The 21,669-nt window shown below is 31.5% G+C and overlaps 2 protein-coding genes across 2 annotated transcripts in view; one reads left to right on the top strand and one right to left on the bottom strand.

The window, feature by feature from the left end:
* LOC127703185 (TBC1 domain family member 31-like) overlaps positions 1-6,698 on the bottom strand; it is a 40,589-nt gene extending 33,891 nt beyond the window's left edge. Inside the window, exons 1-3 of the mRNA XM_052207714.1 lie at positions 6,575-6,698; positions 2,590-2,685; positions 2,058-2,213 (exon numbers count right to left, since the gene is read on the bottom strand). Coding sequence (XP_052063674.1) covers positions 2,058-2,213; positions 2,590-2,666 — 233 coding nt within the window. The 5' untranslated portion in view covers positions 2,667-2,685; positions 6,575-6,698. The remainder of the gene's footprint in view (positions 1-2,057; positions 2,214-2,589; positions 2,686-6,574) is intronic.
* A 291-nt stretch (positions 6,699-6,989) lies between these two features.
* LOC127703193 (derlin-1-like) lies at positions 6,990-19,433 on the top strand. Its single transcript, XM_052207726.1, has 8 exons — positions 6,990-7,283; positions 10,199-10,298; positions 11,524-11,588; positions 12,508-12,534; positions 12,908-13,003; positions 15,159-15,211; positions 15,754-15,864; positions 16,932-19,433. The coding sequence occupies exons 1-8, from the start codon at positions 7,125-7,127 to the stop codon at positions 17,065-17,067; spliced, it is 747 nt and encodes a 248-aa protein (XP_052063686.1). The 5' UTR covers positions 6,990-7,124; the 3' UTR covers positions 17,068-19,433.
* Positions 19,434-21,669: the final 2,236 nt, after the last annotated feature.

The following is a 21,669-nucleotide window of genomic DNA, read 5'->3' as shown; positions in this document are numbered from 1 at the left end:
AGTTTCTCTCTATCTTCTTTAGTTTTTGCTCAAAACACAAAAGAAGGTAAAACTAGATATGGACAATGCTCTGCCATATGCATGAGTATAGTTCCATATATTTTAGATTTGACAAACAGTGATGTTGGCATACAACTTGAAATTGTTACGCTGTCTGTAAGACACAAATGATGCCCCCGCCTGACCATAGGGAATTATAAATTTAACACTATGTATGATGATGTAACTGTAGGAGGAGATAGCCGGACAAACCATGATCTCTGCAGCTAGTACCAAAAAAAATGACTAAGTCCAACTACCTGTCATTTTCAGAATATTTGAAAAAAAAAATCAAAATCCTGTGGTCATGCACACCTCCATTATGTGTTTAAACATCCTACAAAATATTAAAGCTGTATCTCCAAAACTGTAGGAGGAGATAGCCGGACAAACCATGATCTCTTTATGCAGCTAGTACCAAAATAATGACTACGTCAAACTACCTGTCATTTTCAGAAAATTTAAAAGAAATCAAAATCCTGTGGCCAAGTACACCTCCATTATGTGTATGAACATCCTACAAAATACTAAAGCTGTATCTTCAAATCTGTAGGAGGAGATAGCCAGACAAACAATGATCTCTTTATGCAGCTAGTACCAAAAAAATGACTAAGTCCAACTACCCGTCATTTTCAGAATATTTGAAAAAAATCAAAATCTTGTAACCATGCACACCTTCATTATATGTATGAACATCCTACAAAATATTAAAGTTGTACCTCCAAACAATGATCTCTTTATGCAGCTAGTACCAAAAAAACTACCTGTCATTTTCAGAATATTTAAAAAAAATCAAAATCCTGTGGCCATGCACACCTTCATTATGTGTATGAAGATCCTACAAAATATTATAGTTAAACCTCCAAAACTGTAGGAGGAGATAGCCGGATAAACAATGTATCCTAATCCGGACAGACAGACGGACGAACGGACAGACAGGGGTAAATTAATATGCCCCCCGACATTTTGTCGTGGGGGCATAAAAATCCTCATTTAAGGGCAATCACTCCTATGATGAGTGACAGTCTACTAACTATATCTACATAATTTGACTTGTTTGTGGATCTTGCCTTGCTCATCATTTTTGTTATTAAAAGTTTCTATTTATTTATTATAATTTTCATCATATAAGGCAAAACACAAAAAAATTGGTAAAAATCCTCATTTAAGGTCAATTACTTCAATAAGGAGTCCTTGGAAATAAAGTTTCTATCTATCTATAATGTTTTTTAAGATATAAGGGAAAAATGCAAAAAATTGGTTAAAAATCGATATCAAAGGGCAATAACTCTATTTATAACAGTTTTCAAAATAATAGACAAAACTTGCATTTTACTCCATGTTCTATTTTTATCCATGTCAGCCATCTTGGTTGGCAGGAGGGGTCACCGGACACATTTTTTTAAACTAGATACCCCAATGATGATTATGACCAAGTTTGGTTGAATTTGGTCCTGTAGTTTCAGAGGAGAAGATTTTTGTAAAAGATAATGGACGACGACGATGATGATAGACGACAGACGCCAAGTGATGAGAAAAGCTCACTCCGACCCAAAGGGGCCAGGTGAGCTAAAAAGGTACAATATCAGATCTACAAATACGTTAGGCATATCTTTTTTTCAGTAATTATAATTTGTAGTCACATCAAAATTTTTTCAGGAATTATACCTTTTACTTACATTTTTTTGTTTAGTCAAGTTTTGTTTCTGTTTATTTTATGCATGCCTATATGTGTAGGTGTAAAAAAAACTCACAAGACCATCCTGTTGTGTATTACATTTTCAAAAGTAAAATAATTAAATACAACAATATTTCTAAAAATATTATTGATCAATGAGTTGCCTTCGTAAATGAACAAACCAAGAAGTAAACTATCTTTATGCTCCTGCACACTTGCCAGAAGTTTCAAACACACGAAAATATCTACTGCTACATTTAGCAATGTTAATTTCTGCAAATTTTCTTCATGAAAATGTCCAACAAGACAATTACCTAATATGTTTTAAATTTGCTTTTACCTGTTTTTAGTAATATCAAACATGAATACATGTCCCTGATGGTCCCCTGCGACAAAACTGTCACCATTACTGTCAAATGCAGTGTGAAGAAATCGGACATTTTTACCAACATGTGATAATGTACTTGGCTGACTGTTTGTGATCTGTATCATTAAACTGAAAAAGAATACATGTGAAATTATTAAATAATTAGAGCAAAATGAATATCAAAATTAAACAAATTTAATTTCCGACAGACAATTAAATTTCTACTAAATATACATAGAAATATAACTTTATATAATGTGATAAATGCCAGAGTACATGTTTATAACTTAAAAAATATTAATTAAACTGACCAAATTAATGTGAAAATTGGAACATTTTCATTTTATAAAATAAAACATAACATTTTTACTATTAATACATTTTATTGATGTTCAAACTTTTTTTCCAGCAAGAAAGTATTGAATTTGATTTATCTTCAAAAATTTTACATTATCGAATGTGATAGTGAAATTGATGATTCCTTGATTTAATACCAACATCATACCCATTATCATGTGATGGTGTTGGTTTTCTGTGCCATACTTTACCAGATGTCTTTTTACAAACATCAAGGGACTGCATCTTATGTGGAACCTTGAGTCTGAAAAATATAAATATTTATGAAACTGCAACAATTTTCAACATATACACTTTTAAAAACCTTGTGCATCTACATGCATTACTTGATTTTCAGCTAGGAATCTTCATAAAATATGCAAAGAAATAAAATTTGATTAAAAATAAATGCTGTCTATAAGTTTTTAAACTGAATCTCCCACAAACGCCATGGAAGATATATGTCACATGTTGCAGCTGTTTAATAATTTGGTATAAATGTCCAACTGTGAATAAATGAAGTTTAATTTTTACTTAAAGAGTATATCACATCTTAATTTTTTCCTTAATGTTGTTTGTAAAGCCTGTAAAATTAGATCAGATCCATGTAAACTCATTGATGCTTTGAATAAACTTACTTGTAATGGGTATCAATTAAGTTAACACAATAGTAAGATCTTAGAATATTGTTTTTATCCATACAAACAATGATTTTGCTTTTGATAAATAAACATGACTAAATATATCTTGCTTTTCATTTATGAAAACTTATGATTACTATTGAAGCTGATATTACAGTAACAAAGATATATACAAACATCAGCAAGATCATTTGATTTATAGAAATGGTAGCAACATTTTAGATGTTTATTTATCAAAATATTTAAATTTTCATGAATAAAAATTCGGCAAAATATATTTACAAAGCAAAATTTGGTATTATTGTTCTTTGTTTGAAAATCGTGATAGTTTTTATAACTAGCTTTGATGTAAATACTGCATGTAGTAATAGCTAAGTATGAGTAAACTCAATGAGATTTGGTATCTTCTGCCTTTTTTTATAAGTCTTAAATGAAAAACTTTTCCTTGATCATCAAGACAATTTTTTATTCATGATTCATTTCGTCAAATATTTGATAAAACACTAAGGGAAACCTGTTTACATTTTAGAATGTCACTTTATTTTGAAACAATTAAAAAACACTTATTTATAGCAATACACCAACTTAAAAACCATTAAAAATCCAAAGGATTTGTAAAGTGTACACTATACAAATCTTTGACAAAACCAATAACAAAGAGTGTGAACCTGAATCAGTGAATGGGAGCAAGTGACTGCGGACACAGGGTTAGTTTATCGTACTTATCTTCCAAATGATATAGAAAGTAACAGGAATTTCATTCCAAAAATAGAAGAGACTTATTTTTTTAAAACCCAATTGAGCTTATACGGCCACATCTGACTATATTAGAACGTCAGATAAACAGAGCTTCTTCCATATACAGTACAAATTTCGCGAAAGGCTTCCCAAACTCCGAACACCAAGTTTTTTCTTGGTGTGACACCAGGAAACTCCGACATCCCTCCCTAAATTCTCGGAGAAATTTGGGAGTATTCCCTCCGACTTCCGCGTAGATTCGCTACCTTTTGTTTATTGTATTAGCGACATCTCTCCCAGTCCGGTGTGACGCGGTGTCACACCAGGTAATTAATTGCCCTAATCCTTCTGATCTATACCGTCACGCGACAGTCAAGGTATGTGAGATTACTTATGTAATTAAACAATTGTATTTCCTGTCTATTGATAATCAGGTTATATTTCTGATTGCTTGAAACAAATAAAAGATTTAAAAGCAAAACGTTGTTGTTAATTCTTTCAATTACACTGTACATTTAAAAATAGTTTTATTAAAAAAAAACTATATTTGATTTTTACCTCGTTTTTTTTCTGGTCAGTAAATTAATATTTAATTTACAAAAGAGACATACTTGTGTAAAAATAAACGGAGACTTACGCTGAATAAAAGTGGGCAGTTTAAAGGAAAATTACATGTCTCAAAGTTTTGTATACAAGTAAAAAAGAAAATATTATTCACTATTCGTTATGCTAATAAGTCCACGCCATTTTCATTTTACGATTACATAATTGCTTGAAACAAATTAAAGATTTAAAAGCAGAATGTCACACGAATGTTGTTGTTAATTCTTTCAATTGCATTAAAGTTTTATAACAAAAACTATACTTGATTTTGACCTTGTTTAAGTTCATCGGTAAATTATTTTATTTACGAAAAGAGACATACTTGCGTAAAAATAAACGGAAACTAACGCTGAATATAAAAGTGAGCAGTTTAAAGAAAATTACGTGTCTCAAAATTTGTATATGCAAGTAAAAAAGAAAATACTATTCACCATTCGTTATGCTTAATAAGTCTACGGCATTTTCTCTTTACGATTTGTTCGCATTACTTTAGGATAAATAATTACATTTCGGCTACAACAGGAATACTTCTATAGCTGCATCAACTCGTCGTTGCATAATATTCATTTACGCACAATGAATGTAAACTTGTGTGTTGTATAAAGGACAGTGATTTTAATTTTTTTTAAAAAGAAACTAATTGCCGTGGGAATACGATACACATCTCAGTGATCAACAGTCCGTGGTTGAACTTTGAACTTGACTTCGCTCACAATATTGAATGCTAAAAATAGTGACATCAATTTTGTTCACGAGATTTTTATTTGGCGGGAAATATTATCACGTAACAGTAAACTCAGGTGACCTTTCTGGATGACCGTGGGAAAATTCATTCGGGGTTTAAATTTGCTTTGGAATGATTGACATTTGTATGCCTTCAGATTGAGACTCTAGAAGGTCCTTTTACAATTGATTAACCGGAATCTAAAATATAATCCTTTTCTGAATAAACGAACACCAGCCTTCTCAGTCAACACAGGACATAAACCTGGACATTATTTATACGTCCATGGTCAACAATATACATAAATGGTAGATGAAAACAGGATGCATGTCGTTCAGTTCCTGTTGGGCGTTGATAGAGATCCTATTTGAAAATGTGTAGATCGTAAAAATCCGATCCACATTTTTTTCACATATTTCTTTCTTGTAGAACACGATATACAAATACATCATTTTGTTTTAAGCCAGTTGATATTTATATATTGAACAATTAATGAACCGGATATTGCTCACTGAGTAGGTCATAAAAGATTCTAATTGTAGTAAAATCGTCTTTGTTGAAAAAACAAAAATTATGACCTGACCGGACTATAATAAAAATACAAAATAAGTGTTTTATTCGTATTTTTATACGTTTGTACGTTTTATTTCAAATGACAATGACATGGGGCAAATACATACAAGAATAATTATCTTATTTTGAAAGAAAATGTCACATTTTTATCTGTCAAAGAAAGGAAATTTTAATACCGTGTTTTAAAGCACACAGGTGCAATCAAGATCGATTAAATGTACAAAGGTAATAAATCTGGCTAATCCGATTATGTTGTCACGCGTCATTTATTTTCAGTTCATCCGATGGGCAATAAACCAATTAACAGCCACGCGGTGTTGGGAGAGAATCTTTGGAGGAAATTGGGAGTATAATCCGTGATTCGCGGTGTGACACCGCTACACTCCGAAATCCGTGATTAGAGTTCGCGATTACAAACTCTCTGTGCGTACTGTACTGCCCACATTCAACATGATGAATATTCTGGCATTGTCTAAAACAGTCAAACAGTTTAATACCTGTATCTTTAAATCTGAAGGGACTTGTCAGGATGAAAATACTATGCTATTGGTATAATAACTGATCCTGTAAAATACTCTAATTATTATGCTATTGGTATAATTGATACAAATATCAGCAAGATCATTTGATTTATAGAAATGGTAGCAACATTTTATATGTTTATTTATCAAAATATCAGGATCCTCACGGTTCATCTTCACCAGACTCATATATTGAATTGTTATCTCTATTATTTCTGTTGCTGCTTCCGGTTATTTCAGGTAAATTGGTATCATTTGGTTTACAGGATCAGTTATTAATTATTTTTAGTCTTAATTTTTCAGTTATCATACCAATAGCATAGTATTTTTCATTTGATATTGCATATTTCATACCCTGTAAATTTTGAGTTTGCTTCCCTGACTTATTTGCATTTGAGCTTCATTTAAGTGTGGTCGGTATTGCTCTTCTTATAGTCAGTAATGTTTACAATTTTCGGGACCAAACATGTTTTGATTTGTCGCGCTTTGATAAAATTATAGATTTTTTAAGTCCATAAAAAATACGAACTCTGAGGTAAATTAAATTCATCATTGTAGTGATAATGGAATCTCAACTATCCTTAAATATATATTTATTGAAAGCTCTGTCTTTGAAAGGTCTTAAAGATTTATTTTAATCTTTTAAAATAGCAAATGTATGTCTTTCTCAAAGTTAATTCGTTTTATAAAATAGTATATGCAAAATTTATCCTTTTGTAAACTTTTGGGTTTAAGAGATTTCATCAAAGAAAAATCCAGAGCAAACCGATTTATGTTTACTTCCGGTGATAATCAACTTTTTGTGCAAAAGCCACGTCAGATTTACACGGTATAAACATCAGTAGATTTGTGTCTTAATGACAATTGATGATTTGATATACTGAAATTTCATTCAAGAAACGAGATGTCATCGAATGATATCGGGGATTGGTACCGCAGTATTCCGAAAATAACGAAATGGTGGTTTACAGGATCAGTTATTATACCAATAGCAGCGAAGTTGGGACTTTTGAATCCTATGTGGTTGTTTCTACATTATGAATCCTTAATTTACAAATTTCAGGTACATTTAATTATTAATACTTACATTTGACATGTGCATTATATCCCATTATAGCTAGCCCATACAGTTATAACTAAGGCCTCAGGCTCAGTGCTGTGGCTGAGTTCAAGTACTAGTAGTGCCTAGTGGTCTTGAGTAGTTCAACTACATGTACTGTTTCACTAGTCTGTCAAGAATGAGGTTGTGAGTTTTAATCCTGCAGGTAACAGGTTGGAGCCAACCCACCAAATGGGGAACTAATTAACTATTCCTCAAATGAGTAACAATCCCTCATTTGACTGAAAAAACTTAAGCTGCCAACATTGTCATATAGAAGGGTCCGAGGGGACATGATTGAGACATATAAGATACTTAACGGAAAATATGATCCAGAAACTAGTACATTTCTCAAATTAATTTCAAACACCGAAAATAGGCATAGCACAAGAGTTAATAGCAACAAAATTATTCACCAAAGATTTAAAACAAGTCTGAGGAAAAACAGCTTTGCAGTAAGAATTGCCAAATTATGGAACAAGTTACCAGATAAAGTAACAAAAGCACCATCTATAAATGCATTTAAAAATAGATTAGATAATTACTGGAAATGCGAAGAAATCTATTATTCTGATTATCGACCTGAAATAACCGGAAGCAGCAACAGAAATAATAGAGATAACAATTCAATATATGAGTCTGGTGAAGATGAACCGTGAGGATCCTGTACCTGAAAACATCATTAAGTATCATTAAGTAAGTAAGTATTTGAGTAATCATTTGATACAAAGGTATATAGTGTTAAAAAGGAAATTTTCTTAACTGGGTCTTTTTGCTAAAATGGCACAAATTCATAGAAAATGGAACCACTAGTACTCCTTCCAAATAACCAATTTTTTTATTTTGAGTTTTTCAAAAGTTAGTAGCCTTGAAAATAGTCAATTTTTCGAAGTTTTCATAGGATTGTAACTTCTTAGTATATCAGGTTAGGGCTATTCATCTTTTGGAAAATTTGCTGCATTTTTTATGAATATATGCCATTTTAAGTTAAAAGACTCAGTAAAGAGAATTTAGATTTTTGCACTATGAAATGATTACTCAAATGAGGCATTGTTACTCATTTGGGGGAATAGTTCCCCATTTGGTGGGTTGTACCCAACCTGGCCAGTGGGTAACATGTGGCTTCGACTCCAATCTTAATTGAGTAGGATTGTCAGTTTTCCTATTGTAGGTTGTGGTTCTCTCCCTGGACCTGGTCTTTCCCCACCAATAAAAACTGACCACCATGAAATAACCAATAGTGCTTATAGGGGTGTTTAACACCAATCAATCAGTTAAAGCTAAGGATGTCAGTAAAAGGGGAATAATTGTATTTTAAATTTTTTTGTTACCAGCGACAGACAAATTACAGATTGTCGTGATTTCTCAGCACAAGTTGGTTTATCAATGTATTTGATTATGAATACACAGCTGTGACAAGGACTAATTATAAAATGGAAAAAGTAATGTTTAAAGTCAATGAAAATGTAGTCATTCATATCATTGAGTTAAGCTTTGCCTTTAAAATTCATCTTTTAAGTTAGCATATGCATGCATTTACTAGAGACTTTAAAAAAATCTTGAATTTTTTACACACACAGTAATTTGGCGTAGCTTAAATGTTTATGGAAAATGTTTTGAAAATATGGGAATTTTCTTGAATTTTTCCATTTTGTGCATTCCTGTGTGACAATTTTAATCTTTTAAAACCAACTTCTTTCCTATGTCTATAAGAAGAGTTTCCTCCAGTACACCATGGATTTGACTATTACAGGACTTAAAATTAATTGGGAGTAAATTTCAGGAGTGTCATACTCTCAGTCTCTCCCATAAACAGTTTGACATGTTTGAGTGATGGTCAAAATTTTTTTTTAGCATTAATTAAAAGATTCTGATTTACAACAAACTGAATTTGTTACCTCATCCTAAAAAATGGTCAAAAATGGATGTGTTTACATCTAAAATTTTACTCTGAGTACAGACAACCTCATGCAGTTGGAGATGGATGGAAACTAAAAATCACATTTATGTAATTATTTTGGTTTCATATTACTTTTTGTGATATACTTTCTCAATAATGGTTTTTTGTCTCGCCTTGACAGAGTAAAAAAGCGAGACATAGGTATGCTGTTTCCGGCATCGACAGCGGCGGCGTCAACAATGTATTGGTTTGTGATTAGGTCTAGTTCATGGTGAACCACTAGTGGTAGGTCAATGATATTTGGTATGCAGTTGTATTAACATTGGCACATCTCATTACCATGGAGATTATTTGGCCCCGCTCCCTCAGTCAAGGTCTATTGACTTTGAAACTTTGCTTAGTTTACATGTATTAGTTTGTGATAAGGTCAGTTTATGGGGAACCACTAGTGGTAGGTCAATGATATTTGGTATGCAGTTGTATAAGCATTGGCATATCTCATTTCCATGGAGATTATTTGGCCCCGCCCCCTCATTCATGGTCTATTGACTTTGAAACTTTTGCTTAGTTTTCATGTATTAGTTTGTGATTAGGTCTTGGCATTTGCAAGTTTCATTTCCATGGAGATTATATAACCCCAACCCCTAATTATGGTTCATTGACTTTGAAACTTTTACATGCCGGTAGGTTACAAGTTAATGTTTGTGTTTAGGTTTGTTTAAAGGGAACAACTTATGAAAAGTCAATGGTATTTGGTTTGCAGTTGTATAAGCATTGGCACATCTCATTTCCATGGATATTGTTTAGACCTGTACCTTCAGTCATGGTTCATTGACTTTGAATGTTTGCATAACTTGCATGTTAAAGTATTGCTATTTTAATTTCAACATCTCTGTGTTAACAGTTTATTTATTAGAAACTTTGAATCTGAATAAATATTGTTCTAATTTGTATCTTTTTTTATATATATCTATTTCAGTTTTGGAGGCCGCTGACAGCTGTACTATTTTATCCAACAGGATTCCCATATTTGATAAACCTTTATTTCTTATATTCATATTCTACCAGAATAGAGACAGGTATGTAAACTATTTATATAAAAAATATCTAGTATATTAAGTACATGCTCATGTTACAAACAATTTATCTGCACTATTGATATGTTCTTTCTTGAATTCATTTATGATTGTCATGTTGTGGTTCATGTATTTATAATATGCTTATGGATTTAACATTTAAAAGGCACACAACTATCTTACTTACACACTAGTTTATAAACACCAAGGAACACAACAACACACAAGTGATAAAGTTGACATCCAGATTTCACCTCATACTGTTTTTGTACATTACTGCATAAACAGAATTTGAACTTATATAAATTTGTGTTGGTTTTTGGTTCTTACATGTATTTTCTAAAGAATGCCATGACATACATTTTATCAGAATTTTAATTCTTGAATTGCAAGATTTGTTTCTCTTTTGAGAAGATTTATTCTAGGGAAATCAAATTTATTTGTTAGATGAAGAGCTCTTCTACATGTAAAAAGGCATGTTCATTAAAAGTTTTGTTTGTTATAATTAACTTTGCAAGAATGCATGAATTTTTCAAGTACTGAAATAAAAATTGACACACTGATTAATCATTATAACTATACAAAACATGCTTATGTCATTGTTATATCATATACATGTACATGTACACGTATATTCATAATTGTGTGCAAATGTCAATTTCATTTCTAATGAGGTCTGCAATAAATAAGGAGCATGTTTTGTTGAAGAGCTCTTAACAATCATTTTATTATCAAAATTTGAAATATAAATGTATTGGGATGTATAATGAATTATAAAACAAATAAATTACTGCAAGTTCCAGCAGATTTGTGGTATGAAAATATTGAGAAAAAATTAATGGTTGAAATTGTCATTCAAGCTGTGTACTATACATGTTCACATCTAATAAAAAGGAAATAACTTGCCTCTGATTGAATGAAGTGTATTTGGTTTATGACTGCTACATGTATATATGTCTAGGAGCCCAATTCCCTTTCTTCATCAAGTTGTTTAATATCAGAAATCAAATTCTGATGAAACAGCAAAATTTTTGTGGGGAAAATCTTTAGACTTGCAAGATATACAGATAAACATTTGTATTCAGTATTTTTACAAGATTAAGAGATGAAAACAAGGAAGGACATGGATTGACTGCTAACTGTGGACAAGTTCAAGAACAAAATTAACATGTGTTGTAGTGTACATTGCTTTAGTTTCTTCATGATTATAGTTTTTCATGTTTTTCAGGTATATATGATGGCAAGCCAGCAGAATATGCCTTTATGTGGCTCTTTAACTGGTTAGCACTTGTTGTATCCTTTTAAACAAATGTGGATGAATGAAAACAAATTTGGGATAAATATCAATTAGACAGCAGCCTGACAACATCATTTTACCACAGATATATATCTTAAATTTCACTAGAAAGTCATGGGAAAGTGCCCAAATTTAATAGCAAACCCTTGGCACCAAATTTCTTGAATTAAAAAAAAAAATCCACAATTGCTGACAAGATTCTGGACCTTAAAAAGACTCTAAATCAGAGTTGTCATAAAGACCATATTAAATGCACCATGGTACCACATAGTTATATTTGTATGGCCCTGCCCTTGGCAATGGGGGCATTAAACGTTATCCTTGATTGTCCTTACGTGTTTCTGTCCATCCCATGTTCGTTTCCACACTCTAACTTTAGTTTTCCTCATCCAAATTTTATGAAACTCTTACATAATGCTAGGAACCTCAACATGCAGAGAGAGTTTTAATTTTGGCAGTATGTCATTAACTGTCTAGAGTTATGCCCCTTAGTAATTTGGAAATTTTTGCACTCCCAAGTTTGTCTCATCAAAATTTTATAAAACTCATATGCTATGCTTACATGCAGACAGAGTTCGAAATTTGGGCATTGAGTCACTTACTGTTCTAGAGTTATGCCCCTTTTTAAATTGGAAAATTGCAAAGTCCGAGTGGGGGCATTCGTTTCCTCAGACACATTCTTCTTTTATTTACCAATGTGTTATTGGTGACAATGGAGTTATCTGTAGAAATCTATAAATAAGAAGATTTAGAAAAAAAATCAACATTTGGTAACAGTAGTGGATAATTTTTTTATTTATTATGGGGGATTAACATCAGAGATATTGATTGATTTTTGATGATCGAATGACATGAAGTGTTTTTTTAATTTTTTGTGGATTTACTTCAGAGTTTTGCCTTAACTGATGAAAACAGATAATTGGATTGGTAGCTGAAATATATGTAAGTAAAATGTAGTAGTATAGAAAATAAGATCAGCATACAGTTTTGTCCAAAAACATGAAAATATACTCATATTGATTATCTCTTAATTAATAATCTCCCTATATAATTTCAAGGTTTTTAAAGGTTGAATAAATGAAATTCTTGTTAATTCTTGGATTTGTATGCTGATTTCATAGAAAAAAAGAAATACAAATTTATATAAATTTAAATTGTTTTGAGAAAATGTTGAAACAATGAAATGAGGGACTCTTGAAGTAGTAATATTTTCTCCCACAATAAAAATTGATACCTATGAAAATGAAAGAATTAATGGAGTACACTATAATACATACATGTACATTATAATCACACTTTTATTTACTCTTTATAGTTACTGATGGATCCTATGGTGTTGAGTGTTTTATATGTGTGGTGTCAGTTAAATAAAGATCAGATCGTACAGTTCTGGTTTGGAACACAGTTTAAGGTGGGTACATGTAGTTAATAAAATTGAGAATGGAAATGGGGAATGTGTCAAAGAGACAACAACCAGACCATAGAACAGACAACAGCAGAAGGTCACCAACAGGTCTTCAATGCAGCGAGAAATTCCCGCACCCGGAGGCGTCCTTCAGCTGGCCCCCAAACAAATATATATACTAGTTCAGTGATAATGAACGCCATACTAAACTCCAAATTGTACACAAGAAACTAAAATTAAAAATAATACAAGACTGACAAAGGCTAGAGGCTCCTGACTTGGGACAGGTGCAAAAATGCGGCGGGGTTAAACATGTTTATGAGATCTCAACTCCCCCCTATACCTCTAGCCAATGTAGAAAAGTAAACGCATAACAATACGCACATTAAAATTCAGTTCAAGAGAAGTCCGAGTCTGATGTCAGAAGATTTAACCAAAGAAAATAAACAAAATGACAATAATACATAAATAACAACAGACTACTAGCAGTTAACTGACATGCCAGCTCCAGACTTCAATTAAACTGATTGAAAGATTATGTCTTCATCATATGAATATCAGGCACAATCCTTCCCGTTAGGGGTTTAGTATCATACCATCATAACATATATGAGAAGAACATAACCCGTGTCATGCCAACAACTGGTTTTTAAATAAATGTGTTTAGTGCCGATGCAAAGACCCTATAAGTGAATCAATATTAACGCCAAAATATGCAATCTTTAATGACCTGACAACAGTATTGTAACTATATCCCTTCTTAATAAGTCTATTTAAAGGTTTTGTTAGCTTCAGAGGTGAATACTGACATTTTTGTGCTTTATAAAAAATATTTCCATAAAAAATTGGATGTGAAATACCTGAACGTATAAGAAGTCTGCATGTTGAGCTATATTTACGAATGATGTCCTTATACCGATGATAAAATTAGAATATTACACATATATGTGATCAGACCTATTGTTATGGTCATATCCTTCACAAAAGTATGTTAACAAAAAAGGGCCAAGTGAGCTTTTCTCGTTGTCGTCCATTAACTTTTACAAAAATCTTCTCCTCTGAAACTACTAGACCAAATGTAACCAAACTTGGCCACAATCATCATTGGGGTATCTAGCTTAAAAAATGTGTCCAATGACCCAACCTGCCAACCAAGATGGCTGACATGGCTAAAAATAGAACATAGGGGTAAAATGCAAGTTTTGTCTATTATTTTGAAAACAACTATAAACATGATAAATAGAGAAAATCTGATTAGGACGAAAATGTTCAGAATGCTGAGCTCTACCAATTGTTCATTGACGTCAAAACTGATTTAGTAACTTGTATGCCAATGTTCATGATGTTACAAAAATAATATTGTGTAAAATATGTATAAACTGTATGTAAATTTCCTTACCCCTTCTTAGTGGCTTTAAAATATGAATAATGACATTAACAGATTTGTGCAGTATATTTTCTTTATAACTGTCATATTGTAATGTTTATGTTATTTATTTTCACAATAATTACATAAGATGTATGTTTCATTAAAATACGTTATTCTGATTGGCTTACAGCAATCTCACGTCATTCTGAAATCAAACTTCATTTCAAACTAAATTGTAACTTGCATGATGACACGAGCTTCTACAATAAAGTGCACAGGTAAATAAAAGAAAAATTTGATAGTAATCGTATTTTCGTGATCATAGAGAAAAAATGTAAGTATAAGTATTGAATGCTTCTTTTAGTAATTTTATAGGGGTGTAAAAGCGTTGACCGTGCACACATTTTTAGTATGAAGCGCTTCCACGCTTCATACAAATTTACTTCAGTCAACGCTTTTACACCCCTATGAATTTACAAAAAGAAGCATTCAATTCTTAAATAAAATATTGTTTACACTATCTGTTATTCTGTAAATCAGTTTGTTTTCAACTAGATCATATGTAGATAAGACTTTCATTTCTTCTCTTATTTTTTGGCCATATATATAAGGTATCAAAAATAGCTTTTCTTTATTATGATAATTTTCTGGAGGATTTTTACATGTTCAGTATCTATTAATTGTGCATTGTCAGAATATTGACATTGTAAATCATTGTTTTTTTAGGTTTCCCATATGTGAAATAACAATTCAAGTACCACAATTAACTGTCAATATTTTTGTCATTTTCAGGCCATGTATTTGCCATGGGTTTTATTTGCTTTCAATGCTATTATTGGAAGTGGGTAAGTAGAAACTTTATACTATAAATGTTATTAAAAATTTTGAGCCAATTTTCTATATTGATTTTCACACTGTTTTTACTTTAGGCATTGAATGCAACTCTTTTATCATGTGGTATCTTAAACCTCTTATAAAAAAAACTATGGTGGTATTTCTACACATTGAAAACTGATCCCAAGATATTGAATTGAATAGAACATCTTCACTTTCATTTTCACAAACAATTTAATGCAATGGTATTTTTGTGGAGCAGACATGGATAACATGTATTAGGAGAGGACTTAACATTCAGTTAAAAAAAACTATGTTAAGGTACTCAATCATACAATGAAATTGGTTTCTTGTAATTTCATTCCAATTCATTTCAGTTGCTTATTTTTTTTCTTGATTATTTTATTTTTAATAGGTAAGGGAAATGGGAAAATTCTGATAAAGCAGGCTAAAATACTCTGAAATTAGTGACTGTTTCAGGATGATTTAGTTAATTTTTTTAAATAATGTATGTCTTAACATGATAGTTCATTCATATATGTTTTTTTTCTAGTGGCTTAGCACAGTTACTTGGTATAGTTGTTGGACATTTGTATTTCTTCTTAATGTTTAAATATCCCCAAGATTTTGGAGGAGCTACAATGTTACGAGTACCAGCCATATTGTAAGTTTAATCAGCAGCATGATCAAATTCAGCAATATTAAAGTAAAACTTAGACTGAAATTTCAAAGTGGATGTACAATAAAAAAATCACCAATTGCAATTTCAACAAATATTAATATGAAAATTTGGAGATTGTATAATTGTAAATGAGACAACTATCCACCAGACCAAAAGACATGGATGTAAGTAACTATATGTCACTGAAAGCCAGAAAGGCCTTAAAAAGTTGTTTTAAGCTGTTTGGTTTGTTTTGTGTTTTTAAATAGCTAGTACAACAATAAAAAAATATCACATGCAAGTAAATTGGTCAACAGATAATTGGAGTAACATTAAGTTAATTTATAATGTAACATATGGTATTTATACTTGATAATTGTTGAAAACTGAACAGTGATCTAAAGATGTCTTGTTTGGTTTTATATTGTGATGTATCATATGGTAGCTTTACTTTTTGTCATGTTATAAATGTCTTCTTGTATTCGTATGTAAACTTGAAACAATCAACTTTCACACTATCAGTATGTATAGCTAGTTTCCCATTGACTTAATTTGAGTTAGAGTAATTTCCCTTCATCACCATGTTAGAGGGCATCATGTCAACGTATATTTGTTCCACCTAAGTTAACAGAAGTTCCACTGGAAACTTTGTTATAAACAATGTCATAATATCTGTTCCTGTTGGAACAAATATTCTATACCATTTATTCCGTTAGGAACATTTATTGTAATATTTATATCAGTGGAAATAATATTCCAGAATATTGTTTCCATTTGGAACTTTAATTATGAAGGAACTTCTATTTCGTGACAATCATACACTAATTCTTTCATAAATTAACCAAATTCAACTTGATAAAATGACCACAATTTTTTTTGCAAAATTTTGTTTTTGTACAATTTACATTTGTTTTAAGCAGTCAGTGTATAATTCATTACCACAATCTGATAAGGTTGAGTGTATTACATGTTATAATTTGGTTAGTCAAGTTGAAAAATTAACTAGTTTGCCATCCAACTCAAATTACATCAATGAAAAACTATAAATTCTTTTCCATATTGTTTTGTAGCTACAAATGGTTACCAAACAGAAGAGGTGGAATGTCAGGATTTGGTCAAGCACCAGCCAGCAGACGACAAGATGGCAATGATAATGCTAATGGTGGCCGGCATGCCTGGGGAAGAGGAAATGCTCTTGGGGATTAAGATGATCTGAAATATAGAAAACACCAAAATGCTTGAATATATCTGGTGAAAAGAATTGTGTAAACTTCATGATGTTCACCTAGACCAGTTTCATAAAGGACTGAAATATAGATATTTTTCAAGTGATATTCAATTTAAGTTTGTTGACTTTAAGTTGAATGCATTGTACAATGTACAAATATTGAAATCAAGACTCTTTTATTCCATAAACCATGAAATATTCACAACTTTTCGAGTAGCACTATTTTCAGGGTGAGAGCTGAAACAAATAAAAATAAATTGCCTTGAAATTTGACAGATATTTAACAGTAAATGCCATATGAGCACATTTATCTAAACAGCTGTAAATGCATTTTTAATCTTTTAGAGGGACTATGTTTATTTCCATGAAACCATATCCTATTTTATTGTCTTACACATTAAACCATATGCCTGTTTTTAATTAATGTTTTTGTTTTGTTTTATTTATCCATTAGCCAATGAATGCTAAAAATATCTGTCTATTTTAAAATTGTGGTGTTTCAAGCATCAAATGCTATCAAACATTTAAAAAACCAAAGATAATATTTTAACTCTTTGTAGGTAATAGAATGAATAACGTTCACTTGTTCTTCTCGAAATCATTCTGAACAAGATATTTGTAGAGATTGCAATGTTAAAGTATCTCTCCTTCAGCATACTCACAGAAGAGATAAGTTACTCACTCGACTGTTATCTGAAATTGTTTGACAGCCATTGTTCATGCACTGTTTGCACATTTTCCTGGACTCATTCAATTGTAAAATTCATGTGCCATGATGACACTATTTATTCAATTCAAATATATATTTGGGAAGGAGAATTTGTTTCTGACTAATTTAGCAGTAATCATGTGTTTGTTATTTAAATTTCTTCTTCTTCATGAATGAACCTCCACATAGAAAAACTGTTTCACAAAATCAACTTCCTTTGACATTCAATGTCTTCATAATAGATAATTCTTTTTTGCCATTTTGTCATGTGATAAATCTGTTCACCAGTTTATTTACCAAAAAAAAAAACCCACAATGTACTGGTTCAAGGAAAATACTTTTTTAGTGAGACAATATGTATATTTTTGGAATGATTTTTTTCATCATTCATTTTACATAATTATACTTGTGTATTTGATTAATTACTTGTAAAATAAGCAGAAGAAAAATGATAACTTCGTGTGTTGATTCTGAAAGAGTGCATGCAGTCTACTGTTATTTACTCTTTGAAATTTCTCTCTTAGTCTTAGGACAAGAAAAGATACATTTCTTGATCACTAGTCGTGTGTTGAAATGCAAATAGATTTTACCTTCAACCACATGATACTGGGACCTATGCATGTACATTGTTATTTAATTAATTCACCAACTCGCATAAGAATGTATCTTTTTCTTGTAAGGATATAAATGTGTTATAACAAGAAGCATAGTTCATTCTATCTTAAAGTTGAGATGTGTTTACAATGAATTTGTCCAAATATGATTTTAATGTTAATTTGCATGAAATTATAAACTAGTAAGTAAGAGAATTTTGTATTATAAAATTGCCAATCAAGTCAGAGATCATTTGGCCAGAGTTAAAAACATAATTTCACAACACCCTTCAATTTGTGAGCAATGGTTTATAGACTCATTTTCCCCAGTGTCTCCTACTTGGATTATAGTTGAACCTTTTATATATTTTATTGCAATGTGATGCAGTTGAAAACATATAGAAGAAATACAAGATCATGTCAAACTATTAAAGTAGTAGATCATTTTTATTTTTTCTTGAAAGTAAATATGTATGCTAATAACCATAAAATTTGGAATGTTTTTGTAAACATGATTTGGTCTGCTTATTGCAAAACTACTTATTGAATTTTTTCTTTACTTTTTTATTCTTTTATTCATTCCTTTAACTGAAATAAACACAAAGAAATTACTTGCCATATTCAGCTGTGTGTTATACACACTTATTTTACCCAAGACATATAATTGGTAGAGGGGTGTGTATTATACAGTCTACAGACTCTGAAGGAGTTGTTTTCTTCACTTTTGTATCATTTCAAAGTACAGATGTGAAATCTCATGAGATTTGGTGATAAAAAAGGGATGCAGATAATACACAACCAAATACGGTATATTTATACTATTTGAAACAGCTTCAATTATATCTGTACATACTAGTCCAAGTCATTGAATTCATTCAATTAACAATAAGAATTTTTAGCTGAAATATTTTCAGTGTTTATTACTTCATTAAATCATTATATCATTCCATGCCTATCTTTTCAGTTGTGTGTAACTGCTGTATTGTGTGTATGTCATCAAGTAATATAAATATGTTGAAATTAAATAAATATTGTTTATGAATTGTGTTGTCTTTTTCAAAACATTAGTGATATAAGAGCATGCAATTAAAAAGAAATAATCCAAAATCCGAAAAACCTATTTCACTCTGACAAAAGCACCTGTACTACTGAGAGAGGAATTTCATAGATTCCCTTTTACCCCATATTTTATGGCAGAGGGGGCATTAAGTTTTACCCTTGTCCATCTGTATGTACGTCCATCCTTTTTTCTGTATGTCCCAAAATTAGTTTCCCTTCTCTAACTTTAGTTTTCCTCAACCAAATGTTGTGTAACTTATACACAGTGCTTATTTCCACCAAACACAAATCAAGTTCAAATTGGGTGGCGTCACTTTCACCATTCTTGAGTTATGTCCCTTTATAAATGGAAAAATTTCTAAATTTGCCGTATTCACACTCCAATTTTAGTTTGCCTCAACCAAATGTTATGAAACTTATATACAATGCTTATTACCACCAAACACAGATCAAATTTAAATTTGGGTGGCGTCACTTTCACCGTTCTGGAGTTATGTCCCTTTAAGAATGGAATAAACTGCTATGCAGGGCGCAGCTTGAAACCACTACGAGTTTGGACCCTGAACAGTTGGGGCAAGTATGGACACAACATTCAAGCTTGTTACAGCTTTGAAAAGTGATTGTAATTAAATACTTGACATAGCATAGGTTTCTGATACAGAATGAATGTGGTCTTAAGAACTTTAAAAATTTGTTATTGGATATTTACCTATTAGTTTAAAATCTAAATACATGGCTAGATTCAGCATATCAAAGAACCCAAGCCTAACAAAGTTTAATTTTGTACCCTTTAGACCAAATTGAAAACTGCGCTCAAAATCCAAAATCTTCCTACACAGTTAGAATGAGCATATCAAATAACCCCAAATATTCAATTTTTGTTAAAATCAAACAGCGTTTAATTTTATACCCTGTGGACCCATTTGAAAACCAGGCCCGAAATCAAGAATATAAATACTGGGTTAGATTCGGCATATGAAAGAACCCCATACATTCATTTTTTTTTCAAACAAACAATGTTTAATTTTGGACCCTTTGGATCTTAATGTGGACCAATTTGATAAAAGGGGTCCAAAATTTAAAATCTAATTACAGCTAGATTCGGCATATCAAAGAACCCCAATTATTCAATTTTTGATGAAATCAAACAAAGTTTTAATTTTGGACCCTGTGTACCAATTTAAAATTGAGGCCCAAAATCTGAATACACGGTTAGAATCAGCATATTGAAGAACCCCAAGAAATAGAGACTTTGAATTAAACCCTATTGAAATTTGTCAAGAAATAAGTAATTTATACAAAGTATTAGAAAAGTAGTATTTATGGCCCCCAATCCCTAAAAGGTTAGGGCCATAACCCCCAAAATCAATCCCAACCTTCCTTTTTTTTGGTATGGAACCTTGTGGTACAACTTCATAGAGATCCATGGACTTATACAGTAATAGTTATACTCAAGTTATTGTCTGGAAACCAAATGTTTTCGGACGACGTAAAGGACTAAGAGGAAGATGACAACATTGCCATACCATTATACAGCCTCAAAAATTTTGTGGTTGTGTAAAAATTGCTAAATTTGCAGTTTCCACACTCTGACTTTAGCTTGCCTAAATTACACAATACTTATTACCCAAAACTCAGATCAAGTTTGAATTTGTGTGGCGTCACTTTCTCCGTTCTCAAGTTATGTTCTTTTGTAAATTGAAAAAATTCTGAATTTGCTGTATACAGGATATTTACCAGCAGGGGCATGGGGTCACATTCTGCATTTTTTATCCTCATCTTTGCCACAGTGACATATTGTTGTTCTTGTGTGTTGAAATGTCCATATCTTAATTTATGGGCATAACATAGATAACCTACATGATGACAGCCAACACATTCAATCAGCAGTGATTTTTTCCAAGTTTACATAGCATTTCACTCCAAATAAAATGCCCTGCCGGCACAGATATGACCACAGAGGTGGAACACTGAACAGTTGGGGCAAGTATGGACACTGCATTCAAGCTCGATACAGCACTGAATTTGGATTGTGATTAAATATTTGACACAGCATAGGTTTCTGTTACAGAATGGATGTAGTCAAAGAACAGAAAAATTTGAAATTGGATTTTACCTACTATGATTCCAATATCCAAAATCTAAGTATGCTTTCTTTCGTGACTTGACTTCTTTTCTACAGCAGTAGTTAAAAATAGATATAGCGCCATCATATTCTA

This window comes from Mytilus californianus, unplaced genomic scaffold (genome assembly GCF_021869535.1).
Source record: "Mytilus californianus isolate M0D057914Y unplaced genomic scaffold, xbMytCali1.0.p SCAF_5, whole genome shotgun sequence".
NCBI classification, from domain to species: Eukaryota; Metazoa; Mollusca; class Bivalvia; order Mytilida; family Mytilidae; genus Mytilus; species Mytilus californianus.
Note: the sequence above shows the minus strand (reverse complement) of the source record. Positions and strands in the feature narration are given on the sequence as shown.

Coding starts and splice junctions, on each gene's coding strand:
- LOC127703193 (XM_052207726.1), top strand. CDS start 7,125: ATGTCATCGAATGATATCGGGGATTGGTACCGCAGTATTCCGAAAATA. Junction 11,589..12,507: donor TTAACTGGTTAGCACTTGTT/GTATCCTTTTAA, acceptor TGATGAAAACAG/ATAATTGGATTGGTAGCTGA. Junction 15,212..15,753: donor AATGCTATTATTGGAAGTGG/GTAAGTAGAAAC, acceptor TTTTTTTTCTAG/TGGCTTAGCACAGTTACTTG.